Genomic DNA, 26103 nt, shown 5'->3' on the forward strand with positions numbered 1-26103 from the left:
GTTTCTACAAACCTTGCTGACTCCTTTCTCAAGCACCAGACTCAGCAAGGCCCGGACTTTCCTGTAGGGCTTTTCCTCCAGGCCCAGAACCAAACCTACCTCATTCTCAGGCCCTCCCTGCACCTTCTTTTTCTTAGCCTCCAAAGAGTCAAGGTCAACGTCACAAAGATCCCCCAGGCATCTTCTCAGAGCTCCTCCTACTCTCACACCGACTCCCATTCATTAACCTATCACTCACCAGGGCTGGCCACGTAGGTACTCACGCACCCACCGGAGGCCAAGGCTGTATGTTTGTTGATTATCTGATAACGTCCCCCTCCTGGCTGTTCGGAAAGGGCCCATGCCAGGAAGTAGGGACGCCACCGCTGTGTCTCAAATAGCTGATATACTTAGCAGACTCAGTAGATGTTCATCACAAGAACGGGTGAGTAAGTCAGTTCAGAGTTACAGCTATGACCGCAGCTGGCAGCTGTGAGAGCAGGTCCCAGAGGCCCTGGCCCAAAGGGTTTCCCATTCACCCATTCTCAAGGTTCATTCAGAGTGTTTGACTTTTATGCAAGTCCTTGAGGGTAGATGGAAGAATTCAATAGTCCTTGCCCAGATCCGCTGATAGGAATAAATTCTCATTGTGAGATATTTGTACCCCCAGGGTACAGAGGGTACCCTCTGTACCCCCTCTGACCCTCTCCTGTTTTCTGTTTTCTTTCTCTCCGGGAATTGCTTCTGTTCATTGACTTAATTTACCCTCTCCTGCAACGGGGAATCTGTTCAAAGTGATCTCAGATGTATGTTTTAAAAGGCATAGCAAAAAGTTTGTAGGAAAATACAGTAAAACATTAATAGCAGTCGCCTCCGGGCATTGGGTTTATGGCTTATCTGTTTCTTATTTCCAAAATGTTTTTACAAAAGAGTTCTGTTTTCATAATAAAATTTGACAGAATCTTTTTCATCATTCTCTTGACACACCTGGAGCTGCTTCCCTTTCTGTGAGGGACAAGTACCACTGAAAACAGAAGGTTTGTCCTCAACCCCAGCCCTGCCCACTTTCCCAAGCTCAACTTGGCTTGAGACTAACATGCACATCCCATCAGAGCTGGCTTCCGAGAACCTCGGGATCCCAGAATCTTTTTTTTCTTAAGATTTTATTTATTTGAGAGAGAGAGAGAGCGCATGAGCAGGGGGAGCAGTGGAGAGAGAGAGAGAGAAGCAGACTCCCCACTAAGCAGGAAGCCTGAGGCGGGACTCGATCCCAGGACCCCGAGATCATGACCCAAGCAGAAAGCAGACACTTAACGACTGAGTCCCCCAGGCGCTCTAGGATCCCAGAATCTTAACAGTATTTCCCAATCACTGCATTTCCCTGCAGGAATGACTGTGTCGATACGGTCTGTCCCCAGACACATCGACCGAAGGCACCATTGACCTACTCCTTGAGCTCACCTTCTTCATTCAGTTAACCACTAAATTCTATCACTTAGTTCTCCAAGACGTCTCTGGCGCTCCGCTCCTCCTCCCGACCTCACCTCCAGGGTCTTGATTTAGGTCTTCATTCCTAATTATCTGGTTGAGGATCTCCACTGGTCTCTTGCCCCCAGCCCAATTCCATCCCCCTTCCCCTATAGAAGAAGTTGATTTTTCAGAACAGTTTTGGATGCGCAGCCAAATGGAGCAGGGACCTCGATGTTTCCCGTATACCTCCTGTCCCCACGCACACACAGCTCCCGCCTCTATCAACATCCCCCACCAGAGTGGGACATTTGTTGCAGCTGATGGATCTACCTTGACATTGACACGTTGTGATCACCCAGAGCCCACAGTTTACCTTACGGCTCCTCTGACCTGAGCTGAAGGCAGATGAGATGCTTAACCACCTGAGCCACCCAGGCACCCCAGGAATCCTCTTGACTCTTATTTCTGCCTCCTCCGCCTGCAGATTTCACCCATGCTTTAAGGTCCAGTTACTAAAACGTTGCTTTCCGAGGGAACTAACTCCTAGACCAAATCCTGAACCATATGACAGCTTCCTGAAGTCCTTCTTATCTCCCATCCCTCACTCCTTCAACCCATCTCTCTCTATCCTGGACTATCTTGACCTAACACTACTCTGTGTACATCAGAACCACCTTCCCTGTCAACCAGTGCTGTGCTGCGGAGTTGTTAACAACCAGCTCTGGACAGAGGGACCCCTGGGTCAGCACACAGCACCTGCCAGTTTCCGTGGTTGGAAATACTTGCATCATGGCCAATTTCAAGCTACCAGCAAGACAGTATTGAACATGTAGTTAGGAAGAGATATTAGTTAGGAAGAGATATGCACGGGGCGCCTAGGTGGCTCAGTCGGTTCAGCATCTGTCTTCGGGGTCCTGGGATCGAACCCCAAGTTGGGCTCTCTGCTCAGCAGGGTGCTGCTTCTCCCTCTCCCTCTGCCTGCTGCCCTGCCTGCTTGTGCACGCGCTCTCTCTCTCTGTAAAATAAATACATAAAATCTTTTTTTAAAAAGGGAGAGATGCGTACAATTGGTTCTTAAACCTATACAAGCAGCCTCCCCCACACCACGGGCTCCCATTCAAGACTTCCCCGGTGTTCCTTAATGTGTTCCTCATACGACTATTGTGACCCTCCTGTAGATTTAAAATTACTTGGAAATAGAATGTTTAGAAAGTCTCCCAGAGTAGATATAAACTCATCTGGCAAACTTCCTTCTCAGCAGAACATGGATGCCCTCCAAATGATGACCCTCTGAGAAAGAAATGAGGAAACAATGAGCTGAATCGCAGGACAGCCTCCAAAGCCATGGAAAGTCTATAGCAGGGTCTCTGGAGAGTTCTGCCCAAATGTCTGAATTTTAATCTTGGGGAGTGGGTGTAATCTCAGAAGGTGGGAAAGAAATGTGACTTGCCGTTAAGGTACGATCTGATCAATTGTATTCAAATCAGTTCTTAAGAAAGAAACTTTTTTTTTTTTAAGATTTTATTTGACAGAGAGACACACAGCGAGGGAGGGAACACAAGAAGGGGGAGTGGAGGAGGGAGACGCAGACTCCCCTCTGAGCAAGAAGCCCGAGGTGGGACTCGATCCCATGACCCTGGTCATGACCCGAGCTGAACGCAGTCGCTCAACCGACTGAGCCATCCAGGTAGCCCTGCCAGGTACAATAGGAGCTGCGAACACAGTAATGAACAGAACAGACAGTTTCCCAGCCTTATTATAAGGCTCTATTCTAATGGGAACGGCCAGACGTTAGCAAAGCCATCACACAAATAAATGGATGTGAACAGTGTGTGGCAGAGGCTGTCATGTTTGCTACGAGAACACAGAATGTGAGAAGCTGACCAAGTCTTGTAGGTCAGGAAAGGTTTCCCTCGAGAAGGGACTCGGACTGGCTGCAGAAAATGTGAGGGCTCACGGAGCAGAGGACTGCGCCCTGGATGGTGGGGACTCTACACATGGAATGCAAGGAAGGTTCTTCCGGGTACGAATCGTCTCATCTCTCTACAATACGGTACGGTATTTTGCCTTTTTCTTTCTCTGAATGTGTAGAACTCAGTCTTCTATTAAGATGATTTGTGTCTTTTTTAGTTTGAATGGAAATTCTTTTTTTTTTTTAATTTGACAGATAAAGATCACAAGTAGGCAGAGAGGCAGGCAGAGACAGAGAGCGGAGGAAGCAGGCTCCCTGCTGAGCAGAAAGCCTGATGCGGGGCTTGATCCCAGGTCCTGGGATCATGACCTGAGCCAAAGGCAGAGGCTTTAACCCACTGAGCCACCCAGGCACCCCTTGAATGGAAATTATTAAGGGTTGTCGTCACCCAGCATCCACGCAATATCGTGGAACTTGTGCCTTGGGTCAGCTAGGACGCTTCGCCAATGCCTCCCAGAAACGAACCGATGAAGACGGTGTCATTAAGCACACGAGATGTTGCTGTACGACCGTGACGGCACTTTAAGTAACAGCTTTATTGAGATATAATTAACAACCCATACAATTCCACTATTTAAGGCATATAATTTAGTATTTTAACATCTGAAGAATGCAGCCATCGCTGCAGTCGACATTGGAACATTTTCATCACCCTAAAAGTCACCCTCTGCCCCTTTCCCCACAGCCATCAGCAGGCACCCGGTCTCTCCATTTCCCTCCAACCTCTCAACACTAGGCAACTGCTGATCTATGTTGTCTCCACGGATTTGCCTATCCTGGACTTTTCATGTAAATGGAATTATATACTATGTGGTCTTTTGTGACTGACTTTCACTGAGCATAATGTTTTGAAGTTTATCCTTTCTGTTGCTGAATAATATTTCATCGTGCAGATGCACCCTATTTTATTTATCCTTTCCTCAGCTGGTGGACATTCGGGTAGCTTCTGCTCTTGGGCTACTATGTATAAAGCTGCTTTGAAGATTCCTGAAGGAGTTTTTTAAATTGAGGGGAAAAACCACATAATGTAAAACCTTTTACACCAACAATTCAGTGCCATTTAGTGCATTCACGACGTTCTGCAGCCATCTTTATTGAATTCCCAAACATCTCATCACTCTAAAGTAAAACCCCATGTCCGTTAACCCCACTGGCCATTCCCCTCACCCATCCCAGCACCCGGCAGCTCCCATCTACTGCCTGCTTCGACGGATTCACCGATTCTGGACATTTCGTGCCCTTCAGATCGTGGGCTATGACCTTTAGTGTCTGCTGTCTTTCCCTGAGCGAGCTGTTTCTGAAGGTCACTCCGCGGAAGGGAAGACGACGTCCCTTTTTCGTGGTTGAATAATATTCCGCGGCGAGCACAGACCGCGCCGGGTGCCCCCGCGGACGGGTGTTCGGCGGCCGCGCACAGCGCCGCGGCCCGTGCTCGCCTGCGGAGGTCGGAGCCCTCGTCTGTGACGCGGGGCACGTGCCCAGGACGGGAACTGCTGGGTCGCGGGGACAATAGCGTCTGGGGGAAGAGCGGGCCTGGGTTTCCGCGATGCGCCCAGGCAGCTGGGGGTCTCGTGTTCAAGCGAAGGGGAGGTGCTGCGGACCGTGGCGAGGAGGGACCAGGGAGTGACGACAGCTCCGTAGCCCGCCCTTCACTCAAGCGGGTGTCGCAGAGACACCGACCGGGTCGCGGGCTAGCTCGCAGCCCGGGGTCGGGCTGGCGGCTCGGCTTCTCCACCGCGCCGCCGGAAGCCGGGAACCGGGCGGGGGAGACTACAAAGTGCGGGGCCAGGGGGCAGCTTCCTTCCCCACGAGGAGGGCCGGGGGGGGGGGGAATACAGTCCGAGGGACAGGCTGCCTCCCGCTTCATGGTCCTCCGCCGCGACTCCGGGGAGGGCAGTGGAACGGAACGCGCCGCCTTCGGTTTTCTAAGGGCGCTCGCAGACGACGGTTTCGGAGACGGCAGGGAGCACCTGGGGCAGAGGAGGGGAGAAAGGCCCTCGGAGCCTCCCCGGGGCACAGGCGCACGCCGCCCCTCCGGCCGCCCCAGGCAGCCAGCCGTACCCCGCGCTCCCACAAGATGGTGGCCGCCACGCGGCTGTTCTAGCCCGCGGCTGGAACTCTATGGCCGAGCCGAAGCCGGCCGCGCAGGGCGGTGAAGCTGAGCTGGGCGGTAACCCGACCACACCAGCGCGCTAGGAAGTGTGTGCGGAAAGAGCCCTCCCGCGCATGTGCGGGAAGGGGGGATGGGCTTCGAGACGAGGAGCCCACCCCGCAGTGCAAGTTTTCTGAAACGTGTGAGTCGTTTAAGTCCAGTGAAAGCCGAGGTGGGGCGTTCCCCAGACGCATGCGTCCTCGCCGAGACCGGCGATATAGCGGCGTGGTCTTTTCAACGCCCGGCGTACAGACGACGTCTGAGGTGGAAGGGGCGGTCAGGAATCCCAATACGCATGCGCTTTGAGGCCGAGGCGTTCCCTTCAGAGGGAGTGGAGTGCAGGGCTCCTCTTTGCGCAGGCGCAGGTCCTGTCCGGTAGGGCTAGTGGTCTGTCACGGGAAGGGAAGAGGAGGTTGAAGGGCTTGAAAAACCGGGTGCGCCTGCGCACTGCCTACTTGTGGGAAGAGTTCGGGATTTGTAAGGGGCGGGGTCACGCAAACGCGTCATTGGACGGGTAGGTGGGAGGGAGGGTGGAGCTCGGGGAGGGTCTTTGCGCTTGCGCAGTGCGGGGGTGGAGGGCGGAGGGGATAGATAGCACGCTTGCGCGGCTGTCACAGGGCTGCTTGGTTGGTCAGTGGGGAGTCGGCGCCTGCGTACTAAGACCCGTGTGCAGCAGCGGCGGCGGCGGTAGAGGCGGCGGCGGCGGCGGCGGCAGCGGGCTCGGAGGCAGCGGTTGGGCTCGCGGCGAGCGGACGGGGTCGAGTCAGTGCGTTCGCGCGAGGTGAGAGCGGGCAGGCCGCGCGTGCGCGGAACCCTGGTTTGGGCCTGGGAGTGGAGATGGAACTGCGCGAGGGTCGGGGAGGGGGCAGAGGGGAGCGGCGGCGGCCGCCGCGGCACAGGGTTCGGCCTGCGAGCCGGGCGAGGTGTGGAGAGGCGCGGGCGCGCGCCCCGGTTGGCGCGCGGGGTGACGGTTGGGGCCGGCTGGGTGACGTTGGAGCGACGCAGGGCGGGGGACGGCGAGCCGCGAGGCCGCCACGCGGGAGAGGCCGCCGGGCGGCCACGCCGGGGCGAGGGCCGGGGGCCAGATCGGCCCGCCGGGGCAAGGGGACCTGGGCCGTTGAGAACCGGGCGCCGCGCGGCCACGTGAGGTGGGGGAGGGGGCTATTCGGTGAGAGGGCATGTGGGGGGGGGGGTTGGCGGCCGGCCGGGGGGGAGGGGAGGCGGCGTGGCTCCGGCCTGGCGCGGCCTTTAAGGAGGGGGTGCCGGCGGCATCGGAAGTGTCCCCTACCGGAGGCTGCCCTCGGGGTCGGAGGCCGCATGGCCGAATGTGGACGGGGGCCGCATGGCAGCGCGGGGACCCCTCCCCCCCCAGATCCCGGCCACCGGAAGCCCCGGGAGGCCACATGGTGGGCGGGAGCCGGCAACCCCCCGGCGCGGGGAGAGGCAGTCCTCGCGAGCGCCCAAGGGAGCTTGGAATTTTGGGGAGGGGGAAGCCCGAGGCCCGGATCCTGATCACCCCGGAGAGCCCGCTGCGGGCATATGTTAGCGTTCCCCTGCCCTATGGGCCCCCGGAGCTCTCCCCCCAACTCCGCTGTGAAGTGAGGCGGCCCGCAGGTGTAAGTAGCGCGCTCCCTTGCCGGGCGGCCGGAAAACCGGAGAGACCCCGGCGATTGGACGGCAGCCCAACTCCTGCGGGCCGAGCCGACAGCGCCGTCCAGTCCCGGGCGCAGAGCTCCACGCCGCGCCCGGTGCGCTTCACCTTGTCATTGCCCGCGCCGCTGCGTTGGGCCGGGGAGCGCCGGCGCCGCCCGCCCGGCAGAACTTCCACTACTTACTAGCACCAGCGTTTTGCTTTCATTTTATTGTCATTCACCCCTCCCCACTCCTCCGCTCCGCAAGGAGCCCGCAGGCCCGGCCCGAAAGCCGACAGTGCTGGTGCATCCTGGGAAAAGTGGGAGGGCCCTCGCGGAGAGGCCGGGTTCCTGGGTTCCCTTTGGGAAACGAGATGGAGGTGTTTGGCCAGGGGAGAAGTTCGAAAACAACTCTGCTTTCCCCTCCTCGGCTGTGTGTGCAAATGCGTGCTGGAGAGGCGGGAATCCCCCAAAGAGGCCTTGTGGTTTCCTGTGCCAGTGACTGGCCTGTGTGGGGATAGGGTGGGGGGTGTAACAGAGCCGGGTGGGGCCCTGTCCTCCGGTCTCCACCCTCCCCTCTCCCCGCCCCCCACGATAGCCCCGCCCTTCTGCTGGCTCATGGCTGCTCACCTAATTATAGCCCTGGTTGTGTGTGGGGAAGAGGGGTGGTTGGTTTCAGTAGCAAGTAACACCTGAGTGTTCCCCTCCCCGGAGTCAGCCTTGGCCCATCTCCGGCATTGCACATCCTGACTCCCTGCGGCCTGCCTTTCCCCACCCACCCCTTTACGTTCATTTGGGCTGCGGGTCGAGCCTCCGTCCCCCACCATTCCCAGACACGCAGCAGGTCTTAGGTACTTGTGGTTTCAGTCAGTATTTAATCTGGGCCTGGTGACTCTCCTTTAGGTGGTGGTGGATGGAAAGGGCTTGGGATGGCGGTGAAGCTCTGTTGGCCTCCACCCTGACTGACTCGGGTTCTCTTTCTGACTCTAGTTGGAATCGAAGCCTCTTAAAATGGCAGATGATTTGGACTTCGAGACAGGAGATGCGGGGGCCTCAGCCACCTTTCCGATGCAGTGCTCAGCATTACGTAAGAACGGCTTCGTGGTGCTCAAAGGCCGGCCATGTAAGATCGTGGAGATGTCTACCTCCAAGACGGGCAAGCATGGCCATGCCAAGGTTAGAACTTGACCTCTCCGCATCTTGCCTTCCCCACACTTGCCCGTATCCGTGGGGCTCCCAGCAGCAAGCCGTCCTCGGTCCCAGCCCTCTCCGTTCCTTCAGCACTGGCTTACCGTCCTGTTCCTTGCGCTCAGCACTCAGCCCTGGATACTTTCCACCTGTACCTTTCTGAGGGCTTCGGCTCTTCCTTGGTGAGCCTTCTCTTTCTGCACTCTTCTGGGAGTCTCTGGCTTCTGGGTGCTCTGTTCAGGTGCTCACGCCTTCCTCCTAGATTTCACTTTTTGCCTCTTTTCCCCTGAGTCTTTGTTCCCAGGGTTTCTCCAGGCCTAATGCTGGAAGCAGCCTTTCCTGGAGAGCACCAGGATACCTCCGAACCTCCAAGTCATCTTGCTGTCCCACAGTCCACACCAGCTTTCCCTTTGGATCTCTGATGCCGTGTCTGCCAAGTCTCTGCCTGCCCCCTCCCCTTGAGTCCCCTGAGCCGCCCCCTCGCGTTCTTGGATCCTGACATTCTGGCTAGTGCTTCCGTGTCAGTTAAGACTTTTCTACTCTGGGAAACTTTTTTTTTTTTTTTTTTTTTTAATTTATTTATTTGACAGACAGAGATCACAAGTAGGTAGAGAAGCAGGCTCCCCACTAAGCAGAGAGCCCGATGCAGGGATCGATCCCAGGACCCTGAAATCATGACTGGAGCCGAAGGCAGAGGCTCAGCCCACTGCGCCCTTCCCTGGAAAACTTGACTTGGTCCATCCTTGGGTTTCTTAGGATTTTGTTCCCTAGTTGGTCTGTCTTGCCTTGGCCTGGCGTTCATCCTGGGTTTCCTCGTTCATGTCTACATCCTTATCTGAGTTCTTTCCTGGTTTTCTTATTCCCTGGGGCACAGTTTGTTCTCCCTGAATTCGTCCTCCTCTCTGCTCTCTCTCATTCCTTTTTGTCGTCCCCAGTTCTGCGCCTTTTATCCCGGTGTCCGGATGCTCTTTCAAAGGTCTTACCTAGTGTCCCATGCCCAGGGCTCCTCGGTCAGTGTTCCTGTAGCTCAGGGTAATTGGTGGCCCCAAGTGTGCCCTACGGTTTCCCTTGCCAGTCACCCCCAACCTGAATGGGGTCTGTCTGCCTCTTGTTCTTGCTGGATGCCTTATTTCTTGAGTCGATTTGCTTGGTTCCGCCTCCCCCGATCTTGCCCCGACAGCCTAGTCTGACTTCCCACCTGTCAGGGCATCGCGCCTTCCTCTTTCCGCCCTGGACCCGGCTGGGTTTCTCTTTCATGTGATGCGTACATGCAGGTCCACCTGGTCGGTATTGACATCTTTACTGGCAAGAAATACGAAGATATCTGCCCGTCCACTCATAATATGGATGTCCCCAACATCAAAAGGAATGACTTCCAGGTACACGGGTGGTTTCGGGGAGGGGTAACATTGACTAGAGGAGCTCCGTGCTGTGGCCGGGGAGGGGGGGCGCAGGACAGCCGGGAGTTTACAGCAGTTTGCAGCCCTTGTTTGTACTCAGATCCTTTATCCTCTGCCTGTTGCTTACTCCCCTCTCTGCCCCCAGCTGATCGGCATCCAGGACGGGTATCTATCACTGCTCCAGGACAGCGGGGAGGTGCGAGAGGACCTTCGCCTGCCCGAGGGAGACCTCGGCAAGGAGATTGAGCAGAAGTACGACTGTGGAGAAGAGATCCTGGTACGGTGCCCCCCGCCGTCTGCCCCGTTGCATTTTGCCTCTTCTTCTGAGCTCCCTTCTGACTCTCCCCTTTGCACCCGCAGATCACGGTGCTGTCTGCCATGACAGAGGAGGCAGCTGTTGCAATCAAGGCCATGGCAAAATAACCGGCTCCCAGGTGAATGTGACGCACTCCCCCCAGCCCACGTCTTGTCCCCACCGAAAACCTGCTCTCTTGTCCCTCATCGTTCCGGACTTCTTTCCCAGCCTCCTGCGAGATCCTCACCCTTCCTGGGGGTAGTATCTCCTGCCTCACCTGGTCTCTCTCTTCCCCAGGGTGGCGGTGGTGGCAGCAGTGATCCTCAAGCCTGCAGAGGCCCCCTCCCCCAGCCTGGCCCAGCTCTGGCCTGGCCCTTGGCTGGACTCTTCCTCCTACACAATTTATTTGACGTTTTATTTTGGTTTCCCCCACACCCCTCTCAATCTGTCGGGGAGCCCCTGCCCTTCATCCTGCTCCCTCGGCCAGGAGTGAGTGATCCTTGGCCTTGGTGAAGCTGCCCTCCTCTTCTCCCCTCGCACTACAGCCCTGGTCAGGGAGAGGGGGTGGGTGCTGCTTGTGGTTTAGTGGGATTTTTGTTTTGCTTTTGTTTTTTTCTTTTTTTTTTAATTCAATCTGGAATCAGAAAGCTGTGGATTCTGGCAAAAATGATCCTTGTGCCCTCCCCCCACTCAGCCCTGCTCTGGTCCCTTGTTTCCCCATGGCCCTTTACCCCAAGCACCACCCCACAGATGGGGGACCAGCCCCCTCCCCTGCCTATGTCTCTCCCCAAATCCCGTTAGCTGGGGAGGGAAGAAGAGGAAAGGGGAGGGGACCTGCCCCCTCCTCAGGCATCTGGGAGGGCCCTGCCCCCATGGGCTTCACCCTTTCCTGTGGGCTCTCTCCCCGACACATTTGTTAAAATCAAACCTGAATAAAACTACAAGTTTAATATGAAGGCCCCAACTCGGTTGCTTCTTTGAATTAAATGGGTGTTTATTGATCAGAACATAAAAGTTAGAAACCACAGGCACTGGACACTGAACTTGGCAGCTGAGCTCATTACCCGCCCACTGTCCTCCTGTGACCTGCCCGCCACCCCTCCCCCTCCATACAGCCCTGGCCTGGGCAGGGAGGCAACACAAACGGCAGCCGGGGGTGGTGAGGTGGATTTTATTGGGCTGGGACACACCAGCGACCCTCACCCATAGCGGGGGCTGGGGGTCAGCGAGAAGACAGTCTGAAGATCACTTGTGGTAGAATCGCGGGTTCTGGCTGTGCTGGATGAAGGGGAGCCGAGGGCCAGGCTGGCTGGTAGCTGCAAAGCCCGACTGGTGGTGGGGGAAGGGGGGCTCTGTCGGTGTGTGCCCCCCCTCCCCAGGGAGAGGGAAAAGGGGGGATGGGGGCCACCTCTCCTACCCAGTCCTTTCCCCAGAAGCGAGTGGGATTCCCGTCCTTACCTTCCCTGCCGGTTGCATCTGCACAGGGAGCTGGGGAGAGGCAAGGAGTCCCGGGGCTGGATGCAGAGCTTGGGGATGCATGGGGCGCAGGGAGGACTGTAGAGAAGAGAGTTAGGACCTAAGGCAGCCCGGGGCGCCCCTTGGCAGAGAGCTGCCCCTGACCTCCCAAGACCCCATACTCACAGAGTCTGAGAAACCGGTCTGCTGGTTGGCGTGTTCCATCTGCTTCTGTAAGGACAGGGCACCGCCAGGCTGGAGGAAGCCTAGGAGGGGAAGGGGGCGTGTGCAGCATGAGTAGAGCGCAGAAAAGGGAAGCGCAGTGGATGCTGGGAGCCAGGGCTGGGGCGCCGGATGGCCTCACCTGTCTGGGTGGGTTGGAAGTGGCCGTGCACCGCGTAGGGCTGGGGCTGCGGCTGAGATAGGTACTGCACTGCTGGGAACGCCGAAGGCGCTGAGGGAGGCAGGGGTACAGGCAGTCGGGCCTCCTTCCCACGGCTGGGGGAGCCGGCTCCTCCCTCTCTTCCTACTACTCACCTCTGAGCTGCTGACTGGGGCTGTAGGCCGGCTGTGTGGGTCCGTAGTGCGGTGGGGCCTGAGCGGTCCCATAGGCCCCACCAGGGCTGCCCTGGAACTGACCGTGCTCTGGGGTCCCCGCGAAAGCTGCTGCCGAGCCCACGTAGTGCCGGGTCTGCGGAGGGAGGAGGAGCACTGACTGCTGCGGGAAACTGCCCCAGAGCAGCGCCCCGAGCACCCTGCGTGTGCCCTGCATCCGCTGTGTGGTAAAGCGCCACACAACGCCACGACTGGGACGCAAGTTGCACGAAGGCGCCTGGGTCTGTGTGCAAGTAGCCGGGAAACCAGTGCGCACCACACCCAGTCCTCCTTACTGTCAGCACTTGGGGTCCGAACATCTGTTTGGCCCTGTCGGCTGCCATGAGGGTGCCCGGGCGGCTGTGTCCTCCAGGGCTCCCTAGACAGGGAGAGGGGCTTCGTGAGGCTGAAGTGGGTGGCTGCAACCCCCAGGAGGGCGTGTTCTAACACAGGGGTCTTCATTTCTCACCCTGCATGCTGAGGAGGTGTGTGCCTGTGTGAACCGTCAGGCTCTGCGGGTACGCGGCTGACGTCAGAGTGGTCAGGTCGCTGCGATGAAAGGCGGGCAGGTCAAAATCAAGGACAAGGACAAGTGCCCCCTCTTCTGCCATTAGACACGGATCTGGTGTTACCCGATCCTAGTTACACTCTGCTCTGATTTTATTTTTAGCTCTCCAGTCCCACCTCTGCTCCTTTCGCCTCCGTTTCTCCTCCTCGTGTAAAACTTTCTTGAGCTGCAGGAAAAGCTGGTGCTTCTCTTCCTGTAGGGCCAACAGCTTCTCCTGCAACTTCAGGATCTGCGGAGGGAGGGGAGAGGGGCTGGAGACAGGAGGACCAAAGGAGGAAAGAGCTGGGACAGATCGAGGGGTCGCTTACTTGTTCCTTGGTCTCCTCTAGTGACATTCGTTCCTCCATCTCCTTCTTCTTCCTCCTCTCCTGCTCTTCCTTCATCTTCTGTTCCATCATCTTGTCCACTTCTTCCTCCTCTGGAGAAGAGGCAGAACGGGAGGACGGCAGGGTGGTTAGAGTACCGGAATGTCAGAGACCGAGCTCCTGCAAACCCGGTTATCACAGTGCCCCCTCTGCCCCCTAGGCAATGGCTCCTTCCGTCGGGAGGGGACGGGGAGGGAGGCTTTGTTCGGTGCTCTCCAAGGTCCTTCCCGACCCAAGGGTTCTGGACCTCAGACCCGGCCTCCAGCTCCCACCACCCGAGGGGCCGTCCCGTCCCATCTCTCCTCCGCGCGGCCCCGGCGCGCTGCTCCGCCCGTGGTGGGGGCCGGCCCCGGCGGAGCGCTGCCGCCCTGGGCCGTGTGTCCTCCCGCTCGGGCCCGGCTCACCCTGCCGCTTGCGCTCCCGCTCCATCATGATGTGCCGGTGCAACGCCCGGGCCATGGCGTTGGAAAGCTTGGGGCGCTCCAGGAGCGCCGGCATGGTGCTGCCGGGGGCGCTCGGGCCGTGGGCGCCCGGCTCTGTCACGGACTGCCAGACCTCCGACCGGACCTGCCGGGACGCGGGTGCTCAGGAGGGTCGCGCCGGGCGAGCGGAGGCGGAAGCCCGCCGCCGCCGCCGCCCCGGGGGATCACGCGCCCGGCGCCCGCTCTCCTCTCCCCCGGCCGACGCCGGGTGTCCCGCGTGCGCCGGCAGGCAGGGGTCTCTGGCCTCGGCGCTACCCGCCCCCCGCCCCGCCGGCCTCTCCCTACCCGCCTTCGCTGCGCTTTCCCCGCGGCTCCTGCGCGCTTGGGCCGCGCGTCACTTCCGGCCGCCGGGCCGACTCTTTCCGGAGCAGGGGCGGCCGGCGGCCTCGCGGCTCTGGCGCAGGGAAGGGCGGAAGTGGCCGCGACGGGTGCCGGGGGCGGCCAAACCCCGTCGGCGCGTCCGGCGCCCCCAGCTGGGTGGACCCGGGTCTCGGCGGGGGGGGGGGGGGGGGGGGGGGGGGGGGAGAGAGGGGCGGGGGCGCGCGCTCCGGGACGGCGTTTATTGGCTCCGTGGAACCCCGCGTCCGTAACAACTGTACAGAGGCCCACCTTCCCCGCGCCCGCCCTCCCCTCTCCGCCCGGCGGCCCGGGAAGCGGCGGCTCCGGGGCGGGGCGCGGGGTCTGGTGGCGGGGGGCTCCTCGGGATTCACAGTAACAGGAACGAAAACGGAAATAAATTAAGTGACACGGGGGAGGGAGTCCAGGGAGTCGTGTTCCCCAAGTCAGTGCATGAGGGGCGCTGCCGGCCCCGAGCCCCGCGGGGGGCGTGCGCCCTGCACGCGGAGACGCGCTCCCCTTCCAGCGCGCGGCGGGCGGGCTCCGGGCGCGTCCGCCAGGGCGGGGTGCGGAGTCGGGCCGGCGGCACTCGGAGTCCGCGGGCCGGGGCCCCACTGTGCTTGTCGTCGAGAGGCCGGCCCTCACTCCACCCGCACCAGCAGGGCATACAGGAGCGTGGCCCCCTTCTCCTTGGTCACCCACTCGAGTTCGGCGGGGCTGAAGTGCGGGTCGGGAGGTTCTCGGAGGGCGGCCGAAGGGGGCCCGGGGGTGTAGGAGCCGGGGCGCACGCACACCTGGAACGCCACCTGGGCCTGGTGTGTCCGCTGGGACTTGGGGTCCCGGAATCTGTCGTGCAAGGAGCAGAAAGCCGGCCGTGAGGAACTTGGGCTTCCTCCTCCCCCTGCGACCTGCACGGCGGCTCCGTGCCTCGGGGTCACGCCCGCCGTCTCCCCACCCGCCCGCTGGCCCCCTTCTCCAGGCCTCTGCTCAAAGCTTCTTTCGGAGGTGGCCCTGACCGTGCTCCAACCGCTTGGGGGGCCCACTGTGCTCCACTCTGTTTTACTCCCGTAGTGCTAGTCACCTTCAAAGCTAACCGTTCTAGAGTGTCCCGGTGGGAAGGCGGAGGGCAAGCTGTGGAGACCCCGCCCCCCTGTACTCACTGCACTTTGGATGCCAGGGTCTCGGCCCCAGCATACTGGAGGGAGGGGGAGAGCAGCACCGGAGGGGGCTGCTCCTCCCGCGGGGGCGCGCAGTTCTCCCCAGGCTCCTCAAACCCTACCCCGGGCTCGCCTTTCAAGGGCCGGCAGCTCAGGATGGAGGCGGTGCCTGTGGGGGAGCCAGGTCAGGAACATGCCTGGGGACCCGGGCCCCACCCGCCCTGCCTCTGCTGGTCCCGGGGTACCTGCTCCCAGCTCCCCTCGGTCCAGCACCCTCCGGACCGCTGCCACGTTGCTCCCGTGATACGCCATGTGCCACTTCTTGGTCAGCGTCCCAGCTTCCAGGCGTGGATTCACCCTAGGACGGACCCAGGGGACACTGGACACAAGCAGTTGGCTCACGGACACCATCCTCTGTCCCACGGGAGCCTCCCTCGTCACCGGGGGAATGAGTGCTAAGGGAGACACGCAACCCTGGCCCGAGAGTACCTGAGGTTGAACCTGCACCAGCCGAAGGGCAGTGCGTACTCCCGGGGGGGGCTCCCCACGGCGCCTGTGGGCCTCGTCCCCTCGAAGCTTCCGGCAAGACTCACAGTAGCACAGGCTCCGTTTCGGAGGAGGGATGAAATAATCCTCTGCGGGAAAGCGAGAGGCAGTCGGCTGCGGCTCCCGCCCAGGGTCTCCAGCACATAGCATCCCCTCCTCTCCTGTGGTCCCTCCGGCTCCCAGCATGGCCCCGCCCTGGCAGCAGGGAGTGCTGCGGGTTCTGGGGGACCGGGGACTCACCAGGAAGCAATAGCAGTTCTTGGAAGCGGGAGCAGAGGGCGTGGTACTCGCAGCTCTTCAGAGGGCCAGTGGTGGGCAGAGGGCCCCAGCACACACTCTCCTTGATGCCTGAGAGGGCGGAAGGCGGCAGGGTCGCAGGGACAGCAGGGGCAGCGGGGCCGCGCGGGTGGGGATCTGGGGGCTGCCTCACCGTCCACCATGTCCGCCTTCTCCATGTCTCCCTGGGTGCCAGCACTCTTCCCACTGGTAGTTCCCGGCTCGGGACTCACGATTGTCACCTGCAGGGGAGGCGTGATGAGGGAGACCCACCCCCGCGCGCCCGGCACTGCCTCTACCCCGCCGGCAGCCTGCTCACCTGCTCGCACTGCCCGTAGAGGTCCACGAGGGCGTGGCAGGGCTGGGGCACATCTGGCACAGCCACGCCCTGGTCTATCCCGTTCACGTGCAGGTGCAGCCCTCCAGAGCCATCCAGCCGCAGGCCCAGGACGGTGCCCTCAGGACACGTGTCCAGATTGGGCCCAAATTTCTCACAGATCTGGGGGTGGGGAGACCTACTGTCTTCCCAGAGCTCAGACCACAGGCAGCGGCCACCCCTGGGCTCTGCTCCACTTCCGGCTGCCGGTGCCTGGGCCTTGCCTCCACGCTCGCCCCCTGCCCAGGCTCTACCCGCCACCCGCTGGCCCCCCACAGCCACACTCCCAACGGCAAGGATGTAGGCGGCCCTGACAAGCCTGAGTCTAGATGATGACATGCTCTTGCTTACCCACTAGAGGGTTTCCCCACACAGCACCCCCGATAGCTGTGACCCCCCCACCAGGGACCTCCCGCCACCCCCCAGCCACCTTGAGACCGTTGTGGAAGATGCCGCGACCTCGCAGCAGCCAGGCCGCCCGCTTGAGGCCACAGGCTGATGCGGGGAAGTTGAGCCTCTCTGGCGGGCACGTGATGACGCCCAGGACCAGCGAAGATGTCCACTGTCGGTTCAGGGAGTCTATCCGCACCTGGGGGACAAGGCGACTACTACTCCCCAGTCACGGCCCCCTGCGAAGAAGCCACCCAGCGGCCCCGGGCTCTCCATCCAGGGCAGGGAGGGGTGCTGCCCCTTCTGAGGCCGGAGGAACTGCGAACTGCAGATTCACTGGTTTCCTTCCCTGTGTCAGCCTTGGTGCTGTTGCCTGGGCAAGGGTGCCTGTCCCCAGGGGCTGCCTTCAGCAGGCTAACTAAAATCTTTTCATCTGTAGCAGAAAGGCCCCCTCCTCGGGCAAAGCCCTCCCAGCATGCATGTGCAGGGCCGCACATCTTTCTCGGGACTCCCCCAGTCCCTCGCTACTGCTCCCCTCACCAGTCACAGGGAGGGGGACTTCCTGAGAATGGCTCTACAGATCCCACCGCGGGGTACGGACCAAAGCCCCGGAAGCTCCTCCAGGGGGCTTGCCTCCACTCTGTCCTCAAATGGGGGGTGGTTTCTCCAGGAGGGCTGGTCCCCGGGACCCTGGGCAAGAGGAACCCACCTGGACCAATAGCTGGGGCACCAGGGGCTGGCCGATGACGACGACGCCTTGGTTGTAGCTGGCCACCCGTGTGGCCGTGCGGTTCCCGTTGGACAGGAGGATGTTCTTCCCGTGGTTTTCCAGGAACTCGAGGGCCATGGGCATAACGGCCACTTGATTCTGGTCCTGGTGCAGAGGAGAGACAGCGCTGCCAGGGCCACCCATGCCAGGCCCAAGCTAACCCCTCCCAGGCATTTACACGGGGCTGGTGTCAATGCCTCTGCCCACCGGGATGGAATCAGAGAACCCCAGAGCACCCTGGTGTCCCCCAGCCCCGTTCGCCCGCCGCGGTCTCTCACCCGCAGGCCATGCTCCTCCCTGTCGCCGTCCTCCTCGCCCTCGCTGCCAGTGTCCGAACTGGGAGAAGGCGGCTGGGTGCCCTCTGGCTCCTCCAGCCGTGTAGAGCTCACGACAGACACGCTCCGTACCGGCCCGTAAAGATCCAGCACGGCCCACACGTTCTGGGGGCACGCACATGACACGGGAGTCAGACCCCCGTGGGGGGCCTCAAGCCCGCTCCGCAAACCCAAGGAACAGCTCGGCCTGACCTTGGCGATGCCAGCGGCCGCAGGCCCCATGTCCTCTCCGTCCACCAGGATGTGCATAGTGTCGTCGGCGCCCCGACGGATGCCCACGCGGCTCCCCACCTGGGACCCAGAGTGGATGAGCCTCGGCCCACAGTCCCCCGACACCCCCGCCCCCGCCCGGGAGACGGCTGCCTCACCCCCAGCCTCTCGAGGTTCCGGCCATAGTTCATCCTCTGGAGCTGCCCGTCGCGCCTCACTTCACAGCTGGTCACCATCCAGGTGGTCTTTGACCGCAGCTCAGGCAGAGAGGGAGGCAGCCCCGGGCCGCCGGCTGCGCCAGGCCCCATCTCCCCTGGCGCTAGTGTGGTCAGCCCCAGGCGGAGGGAGCCCGCCCACTTCTCGTCCAGCTCCTCCACCTTCACCTGACGGACAGAGAGCACGGAGCTGCCACAGGCACGGGGACGGGTAGCAGCAGCCTGGCCCCATGGCAGCGAGCCCGCCGCCCACCTCGAAGACCTCCTCCGTCTTGAGCTCCTTGGTGCTGAAGACGAGGCCGTGAGCGTAGCCGGCCGCGCGCACCGCCCTTGTGCCGTCCTCCTCCAGAGTGACGTTCTTGCCGCAAGAGCTGTGGAAGCGGTGAGTCACGCCGGCCACTGTGGAGAGACGGGACCCCCGGAAAGGGCAGCATGGGGGCCGCAGGCTCCGAAAAGGACAGGGCGCAGAGCTTTCAGGTGAAACAGGAAGTTGCCCTAAAGGCCCCCTTGGCCGTTGCTTCTTGAACGCCTCTCCCGGCAGGGAGACCCATTTCCAAAGCAGACGGGCCCCATTGTTGGGCAGGGAGTGAACGGGGTGCCCAGTCCACGCTCCAGCCGGAACCCCCTCCCACCTTCCTGGGGGCGTCCCACCCTGGCTCCCTCCCTCCCTGCCCTTGTTTCCTGCCTGGTCTGCAGCCGCCGGCCAACCCCCCTCCACCCCCGCTGGGGAAGCAGAGCCCGCCCGCCTGCCCTCCCCGCCAGCTGAACCTGGGGAGTGCAGGGGGAAGGACTTCTCGGTGGCGGTGTTGCTGGTCGCCAGGCTGTTGTCCATGGGGCCGGTGGCGTTGGTGATGGACACCTGGACACACTGGCCATACAGATCCACCACCGCATACACGTCTGGGTGGAGGAGGAAGGGGTCAGGGGCCGGCTGGCCCAGGCGGGGCGGCAGGAGGCTGGCAGGCCAAGCGCCACCGAGCAGTCACCTTTACCCGGGGGCAAGCCTGAGCAGGCGGCGCCCTGGTCCTGGCCGTTGATGAAGTAGTGCAGGTCGCCCTTGGCCGTGCGCATCATGCCGATGCGTGCGCCCGTGCCCAGTGCGTCCAAGTCGCAGCCGTAGTTGTTGCGCATGGTGTTCCCGTCCTGCATGATGGCCGTGCCGCTGCGGGGCGACACGCATGGGCCGCTGAGCACCCCACTCCGGGCCTCGGACGGGGACCTCAGCTTGGGGTCGGAGACCCGGTCCTGCGTCTCAGCCCTCCAGGATCCCCCCGCAGAGGGGCCGCCGGAGCGCACGTGCGGAGGCGGGAGGGCCGGCCAGCGGCAAGGGGCAGGGGCAGCCACCCCCACAGGCGTGTCCTCGTCCGTGGCCACCGCAGGCCCCACGCCTGGCCCCCCCGCACCCTCGCCGGCACCACCCAGCCTGCCCGGCCTCCCCCGAGCCAGGGAGCCGAACCTCAGCATCCAGGTGTCGTAGTCGATGTCCGTCATGGTGTTGGGGAACTCGAGGTCCTCCGGCCGAATAGCCGTCACCCCTAGGAGGAGGCCGGCGGGGGTCAGAGCCAAGCCCCCGGCAACAGGCAGCCCACACCACTCCGGCACACACACGCGCACACACACGTGTGCACACACACGCACGCGCCTCTCACCAGCCTCAATGGAGCCTGACCAGCGGTCCACCATCTTCTGAATGACAATCTCAAACAGCTCTCCGTCCCGCAGGGCCCTGCCGGGGACACAGTGGCCATCAGACAGGCCCCGCGCGGGTGGCCAAGGCCGGGTAGCGGGAGGCGGGGGCCGAGCCAGCACCGACACTGACCGGTTGGAGATGACGATGGCATCGTTGAACTCGCTGCGACAGTTGTGGCGGAGTGCCGTGCGGCCCCCGTTGGTGATGACGGCGTTACTGCCGTGCAGCTGGTGGAAGCGCAGGTCGGAGCCCCCAGCGCCTGATGACGGGGAGCTGGGGGACACCTGGTTGTTTCCTTCGGGGAGCGGCTCAGGCACGGAGGGCACCTCTGGGAGAGGGGACGGAGCATGTGAGGCTGCAGTGTTCTCTGAGGCCCCCCGAGGCCGCCCCCCACCCTGGCCCCGGCCCCGGCCCTCACCCACGTCATCCACAATGGTGGCCTGGGCTGCCTGGCCGTACAGGTCCACAACAGCATAGACACCCGGGGGCACGTTCCAGGCCGCAGGGCCCTGAGTCATCCCGTTGACAAAGAAGTGCAGAGTCCCATCCTCCTGCCGCACCACGCCCACCGTGTCCCCTGCCTTGGAAGAAGGGGGGCTGGAGTGAGGAGTCAGGCAGAGTTCCCGGGGGGGCTGGTCCGACGGCAGCCCCGCCTGCCCCACTCTCTGCGCGCCGCATCCCGGCGGTGCCCCCACTCTCCCACCTTGAGGCGGTCCAAATTGTGCCCGTATTCGTCTAAGATGGTCGTCCCATTGTGCATCACCCCATTCCCGGTCATCATCCACGTTCCTAGGGGGACAGGGAGTGGCAGAGGACATAAGCGGGAACCAGGGCTCTGCTCCGCTGCACAGCAGTCCCCATGGCCCTCCCCAAGGCCGCTGGCCCAGCCTGCCCTGTGTGACGGTCGGCTCTCTTCCCAGGGCCGGGCAAGAAAGCTGCACGTCCCTGCACCCCACAGGCCCAGTCCACATGGTGGCGCTCCGCCCCTAAAACAGTCGTCCGCCCCTAAAACAGTCATCACCAGGGGCATCAGGAACGACCCAGCTGGGGACCCAGTGTCAGGGCTCTGGGGACAGCTCCCTCCCTGGGACCCTCTCCTGGCCCTGGCCTGCCTGGGAGCTCACCAGAGCGCAGGTTGGTCATGGTGGAGGGCAGCTGGAGGTAGGCGGGGTTGTGGGTGGTGACCCCAATCTCGATGGAGCCAGCCCACTTGTCCACCATCTTGTCGATGCGCACCTGGAACACCTCTCCGTCCCGCAGGGCCCGACTGCTCAGCACCACGCCGTGGTTGAAGTCATCGGTGGCACTGAGGACAGCGAACGGGGACTCAGGCGTGGACCTGTGCTCCGAGCACGCCCAAGCTTAGCCCAGAGGTGCCTGCCTGACACCCACTGCTCACAGTCAACCAGAGAAACCCCGTTCTCCGCAAGGCTCCCCACTCGCCCGTCCTAAGCTCCTCAGGTCAGAATCCCTCTGCCTCCTGCTTCTCCACCCCCCGTCCCTCAATCCCATCAGAGCCCCTTCTGCAGGCTTCTCCCCACCCCATGGGCCATACTGGGGCCTCAGGGCAGTGCGTCCCTCGTGGGTGATAGCTGCTTTCTGCCCGCAGTTGGGGTGGAAAAGCAGGCGCTCGGGCTCAGCCTGCGCGGCGGGGGTGGCGCGGCGGAGTGCCCCCTCCGGAGACAGTGCCCGCAGGATGGCATTGTTCCGGCGCAGGCGGTCGCTGTGGTTGTTATTATGGACGATGGTCACCTTCACAGCCATCCCATACAAGTCCACCACACCGTACACCACTGGGGGCGTCAGTGGTGTAGCCACGCCTGGGTGGGGGGAAAGTGGAGGGACCAGCATCAAAGAGAGGCAGAACGAGGAGGTCCGGAGTCCCCGCCCCCAAAAGCCAGGGCCGGTGGCCCGCTCTGGGCGTCCCCTCACCCTGGTCGATGCCGTTAATGAAGAAGTGTAGGGCAGAGTTGGACTTCCTCGTGAGGCCAATGTGGTCACCTTCCTAGCCAGAGGAGAAAAACAAAGGTCTCAAATGCATTCCCCCTTCAGGCTCCAGGCTTGTCCTCCCGCCCAGGCCGCAGGGGAACAGCTGCAAAGATGCCACAGTCCCGAGCCCCCAGAATGTTCCCGGCTCCCGGTGGGAAGCCACCTTATAAATAAATGTCACCTCGTCCACCTCTCCAAGCAGTTTACAAAACGCTAATGGGCTCAGCTAAGACATTAGAAGAAAATGGAAAAAAAAAATACGCCCTACCACCGACAACCCTCGAGCTTCTCACCTCGGGTCACTGCCCCACAGCCACACGGTGAGAGAGAGTGACCCCCCGACTCCCCAGATCTGCAAGCCTAACCATTGGCCAACCCTACCTTCTCAAAAAGAAACTTCAGACGAGAGAGCAGAGGCCTTGCTCTAGGCCGCAGCAGAGACCGTGCGGCCTGGGCAGGGAAGTGAGGGATAGGGTGGCCCCGGAGAGGGGCCCCCACGCTGCACCCTGCCCCCCCTCACCTGCAGCTCGTCCAGACTGAACTCACAGTACTCCCGGCGAGTGCCCTTGCCGTTGGTCAGGATCCCGCAGCCGCTCATCATGATGGTGCCTAGAGGAAGGGGGGGACAGCCCAGCTAGAGCCCCTGCGGCCCTCGCCCGAGGAAGGGGCCTCCGCTCTGCTGGGGATGGTACCTGACTGCAGGTTGGTCATGGTGGCTGGGTACTCAAGGTTGTTGGGGTTGTGGGTGGTGACACCGATCTCAATGGAGCCCGACCACTTGTCTACGAGCTTGTCGATGCGGATCTTGGGGGGAGTGACAGCAGGAAGGGGGAGATGTGGCGGGTAAACGCCGAGAAGGGACCCTCAGACTGTTCTCTGCACCCCCCCCCCCCCCCCCCCCCGCCACCATCAAGGATCAAGCCCGTCTTTGGGTCCCGGAAGGCGGGGTGCAGCCAGCACCCGGCAGCTCGCACACCTCGAACATCTCGTTGTCCCGCAGGGGACGGTTGGTCATGACCACCCCGTTGTTGAACTCATCCAGGGGCCGGCGGCGCTCGGCGGTCTTATTGTTGTTGCTTAGTTTGATGAGCGTCCCGCACTTCTCGTGAAAGAGCAGGGCATCGTTGGAAGTGAGAACGGGCGAGGTGGCGGCACCGCCAGACCCCAGTCCTTCCCCTGCTGGCGGGGAGCTCAAGTTCACATTTAGGAGCCCCCCGTTGTAGGCAGACAGGATGGCGTTGCCCACCACCTCAGAGAGCTCCATGCTGGCAAAGTCTGCGGCAGTGGGATGGGGGAGAAGCTGGAATGAGGCGCTACCTCCTCAGGCTCGCCACTCTCCCCCTAGCCTTCTCCTGAGGCCCCTCCCCTCGCCTCGTCCACCTCACTTCCCGCTCCCCTGCCCGAAGCCTCCCAGAAGCCCTCACCATTATGCGACTCAAGGCTGTTAGGAAACGTCTCCGGCCGGGCCTGCGCTGGGGACACCATGAAGGCTGGGGACCAGGCGGGATGGGAGGGGAATAAGGGTTCAGCCCCTGCTGCAGGGCCCACAGCCAGGAGACCCCCCTCCTCTCTCTAGCCCCTGCTTTCCTCTTCAACAGACTGGGGCGGGGGGGAGTCTGAGTGACCCTGCTCACACCCAGCCTCTTTGCCACTTTCTCTCTTCGGTTCCTTCAGCCACTCCCTCTGCCCCACCCCTCCACCACTGTCCTGTGTTCTCACCTTCATCCCCGGAGGTCCCCTGTTCAGTCAAGGCAGAATCTTCAGGGGGCGCGGAAGGCTCGAGGGGAGGTGTGGGAATGGGAGTAGGGGGGCTGAAACCTGGCTCAGGGGGCAGCACGGTGATCTGGGTGCACTTGCCATAAAGGTCCACAACGGCCCAGACACGAGCGGGAAGGCCCGTGGCGGCCACCCCACAATCCCGCCCATTCACCCAGAGCCGCAGCTCCCCGGCAGCTGTGCGCTCCACGCCCACACGGTCCCCTTCCCCAAGCTGGTCCAGGTCCTGCCCATACTCCTCCAGCACAGAACGTCCGTCCCTCAACACCGAGCAGCCTGACACCACCCATGAGCCCCCCTTCAGCCCCGTGGCGCTGCTCGGGAAGTCCAGTACGCTGGGGTCCAGTGCCGTCACCCCGATCTCGATGGAGCCACTCCAGGAGTTGACCTGTGATAAGGGCGGTGGACAGAGGCTCAGGATGGGCCCCCATGGGTCTCCCACCACTAGGAACCCACATGTCCCAGACCACCATGTCCCCCTCTTCCCACATCCCCCGGCAACTAACTGGTTTTTCTCTCTGGAGACGTGAAGCTGTGGTCTCCGTGACTCCTCTGCCACCGGGTTCCCAGCTCTCCACGCCCACACGCCCTGCTCTGGGGTCCCACTCCCCTCCCCACGCGGAGTCTCTCCTAGTCTCCGCTGCACTCACATTCCACCTCTTCCCCATCCCACCTCTGAGCACCTGGCCTCTTCACCAATTCACACACAGCACACACACCTCCCTCTCCCCGTGTCTCTCTTCACCCATCCTTCCGCGGGAGCGTATCCGCCAGTGGTTGGTACTTCCCTGCTTCTCCCCTCCCTTCCCATCACATCCCTGACATCCCTCTATCCTCCACCTCCCGAGGCGATCCCAGGAGATCTGGTCCCTAACCGTTCCTGGGGACGAAGTCCTGCGTCCCTGCCCTGCCCCTGGGTCTTGAGGAAACGCCAGCTGTCTTCGTCCCTTTCCCCGTGAGAGCGAACGTTTCTGCTCCGTGCTCCCCTCCCGCCCGTCGCCCGGTGCCCGGTGCCTCGCAGGTCGGTGCCCTCTCGGCAGCCGGCGATGCGAGCCAACCTGGCTGTCCGGCCCGTGTCTGCCGCTCGCCCCCTCCCACCAGCCTCCCTCTATCTCGGTTCCGCTGGACCCGCTCCGCACCTTGCGGTCGATGCGGACGGTGAAGACGCGTCCATCGCGCAAGGGCTCCCGGCTCAACACCAGCCCGTGGTTAAACTCCTGGCCCGGCTGCTGCCGCCGCGCGGTACGCCCACAGGCCGACAGGCTCACCAGGCGCCCAGTGCGCGGGTGCAGCTCCCCGCCGCTGCCCAGACCCCCGCCGGACCCCGGCCCTGCGCCGCTCCCGCCGGGGCCCCCACCCCCACCCGGCCCCGGCCCGGGGCCTCCCCCAGAGCCCCCACTCCCACCCGACCCCGCCGCCATTGCCGCTGACACCGGGGCCGCGCGACAGCCGCGCTTGGCGGCACCGTGGCAACCGCGGTGCACAGACACCCGGAGGGAACAGGACTCGGGGCTGGGGCCAGGTATGCTTTACGGCACTGCCGGGCGACGGCGCATCCCCGGCTGGGGAATTAATGACCACCGCGGTGGGAACGGAAGGACGACGGGGTCGGGCGGGCTTGCTTTACGGCACGGCAAGGTGACGGAGTGGGCCCGAAAGCCGTGCAAACGGGGGCAGGGAGCTTTTGCGACAGCGGTAGAAACGACGGCCGCAGGCGTCTTTACGACGCAGGAGATGCAGGCCCTCCCCACTCCTTCAGCTTTGCGACAGCGGCCCCGCGGGCCCCGCCCTCGCCGAGGCAGGCGACTCCTAGAGATAGTCGCTTTCCGGCGAGGGGGGAGCAGGCGTCCCCTCCGTTGCGCCTTCTGCGGGCGGGAGCGTGGCGTCCGTGGGATTCGGAGAAGAGACCCTGTAGCTTTACGCATGAAAACCTCGGCCCCCCGCACCCCGAGAGCGCACGTTTCGCGACAGTGTCGCCGCGCCTCCACTTGGTATCTCCCCTCCCGTGAGAGGCAAAGCGGGCCGGCTTGCGGGGATACAAGGGCCCGCGGCATTTCTAAGGAAGCCCACCTTGAACTCCCATCCAGCCAAACCCTTAAGTCGTAAGGCCGCGGACAGAGTCCAGCAAAACCCTGGCCGGCGGTCTCCGGCGACGGTTGACAGTCTGCCCCCAAACCCCAGCTCTGAGCGAGCTCCCGACCCGACCCCGAGCTCGCGCGGAGGTGGGAGGGCTGTGACGTCACAACCAGGCTTCTTGGCCTGGGACAAGGACCCTGATTGTGATTGGATAATAAGGATGAAGGCGGTGATGGGGAAGAAGGGCGGGAACAAATCCCAGAGACAAAGAAAGAAGGCCTTTGGGTGGGACACAAAGGGAGGGGCCCCGGCCCGAGGTCCCTCTATAAAGCTTGATTCCCGGGCCGCGGCTTTAGGGAGCAGAGCGGAAGGACGCCCGGGCCTCGGCCCAGCGATCCCCAGCCGGCCGTG

At 62.1% G+C, this 26103-nt stretch overlaps 4 protein-coding genes across 4 annotated transcripts; 2 read left to right on the top strand and 2 right to left on the bottom strand.

Annotated features, from left to right (window-relative positions):
* Positions 1-6202: 6202 nt before the first annotated feature.
* LOC111161197 (eukaryotic translation initiation factor 5A) lies at positions 6203-11043 on the top strand. The gene is made up of 6 exons (XM_022524774.1): positions 6203-6354; positions 8195-8380; positions 9667-9771; positions 9938-10069; positions 10153-10226; positions 10385-11043. The coding sequence occupies exons 2-5, from the start codon at positions 8216-8218 to the stop codon at positions 10213-10215; spliced, it is 465 nt and encodes a 154-aa protein (XP_022380482.1). The 5' UTR covers positions 6203-6354; positions 8195-8215; the 3' UTR covers positions 10216-10226; positions 10385-11043.
* On the top strand, positions 6790-7706 carry LOC111161196. The gene has a single exon (XM_022524773.1). The coding sequence runs from the start codon at positions 6899-6901 to the stop codon at positions 7409-7411; it is 513 nt and encodes a 170-aa protein (XP_022380481.1). The 5' UTR covers positions 6790-6898; the 3' UTR covers positions 7412-7706.
* Positions 11044-11242: 199 nt separating the features above from the next.
* On the bottom strand, positions 11243-13846 carry LOC111161198 (G protein pathway suppressor 2). Its single transcript, XM_022524775.1, has 11 exons — positions 13837-13846; positions 13474-13636; positions 13013-13122; positions 12821-12933; positions 12606-12685; positions 12433-12515; positions 12080-12233; positions 11907-11996; positions 11729-11808; positions 11546-11641; positions 11243-11416 (listed from the first exon to the last, which is right to left on the bottom strand). Exons 2-11 carry the CDS (start codon positions 13565-13567, stop codon positions 11333-11335), a joined length of 984 nt encoding a protein of 327 aa, XP_022380483.1. The 5' UTR covers positions 13568-13636; positions 13837-13846; the 3' UTR covers positions 11243-11332.
* A 250-nt stretch (positions 13847-14096) lies between these two features.
* Positions 14097-25037, bottom strand: LOC111161178 (neuralized E3 ubiquitin protein ligase 4). Its single transcript, XM_022524731.1, is given in 30 exon segments — positions 14097-14733; positions 15048-15213; positions 15290-15402; positions 15534-15583; positions 15585-15679; positions 15831-15938; positions 16021-16108; positions 16186-16365; positions 16673-16831; positions 17342-17506; positions 17680-17841; positions 17929-18027; positions 18105-18329; positions 18415-18560; positions 18930-19061; positions 19154-19323; positions 19618-19696; positions 19811-19887; positions 19981-20179; positions 20270-20432; positions 20555-20640; positions 20976-21157; positions 21407-21671; positions 21784-21856; positions 22361-22449; positions 22533-22644; positions 22817-23115; positions 23265-23330; positions 23560-24004; positions 24756-25037. Coding segments are annotated over 30 exon segments (4680 nt in total). The 3' UTR covers positions 14097-14528.
* Positions 25038-26103: the final 1066 nt, after the last annotated feature.

Source organism: Enhydra lutris, unplaced genomic scaffold, assembly GCF_002288905.1.
Source record: "Enhydra lutris kenyoni isolate GAN:26980312 unplaced genomic scaffold, ASM228890v2 scaffoldscaffold82, whole genome shotgun sequence".
NCBI lineage: Eukaryota > Metazoa > Chordata > Mammalia > Carnivora > Mustelidae > Enhydra > Enhydra lutris.

What these genes read in the sequence shown, in the direction of transcription:
- LOC111161196 (XM_022524773.1), top strand. Translation starts at nt 6,899, where the DNA reads ATGTGGACGGGGGCCGCATGGCAGCGCGGGGACCCCTCCCCCCCCAGA.
- LOC111161197 (XM_022524774.1), top strand. Translation starts at nt 8,216, where the DNA reads ATGGCAGATGATTTGGACTTCGAGACAGGAGATGCGGGGGCCTCAGCC. An exon ending in GCAAGCATGGCCATGCCAAG is followed by an intron (nt 8,381 to 9,666) that starts GTTAGAACTTGA and finishes GCGTACATGCAG; the next exon opens with GTCCACCTGGTCGGTATTGA. An exon ending in TCAAAAGGAATGACTTCCAG is followed by an intron (nt 9,772 to 9,937) that starts GTACACGGGTGG and finishes CTCTGCCCCCAG; the next exon opens with CTGATCGGCATCCAGGACGG.
- LOC111161198 (XM_022524775.1), bottom strand. Translation starts at nt 13,567, where the DNA reads ATGCCGGCGCTCCTGGAGCGCCCCAAGCTTTCCAACGCCATGGCCCGG. An exon ending in ACACCTCCTCAGCATGCAGG is followed by an intron (nt 12,516 to 12,605) that starts GTGAGAAATGAA and finishes CTCCCTGTCTAG; the next exon opens with GGAGCCCTGGAGGACACAGC. An exon ending in AGATGCAACCGGCAGGGAAG is followed by an intron (nt 11,417 to 11,545) that starts GTAAGGACGGGA and finishes CCCCACCACCAG; the next exon opens with TCGGGCTTTGCAGCTACCAG.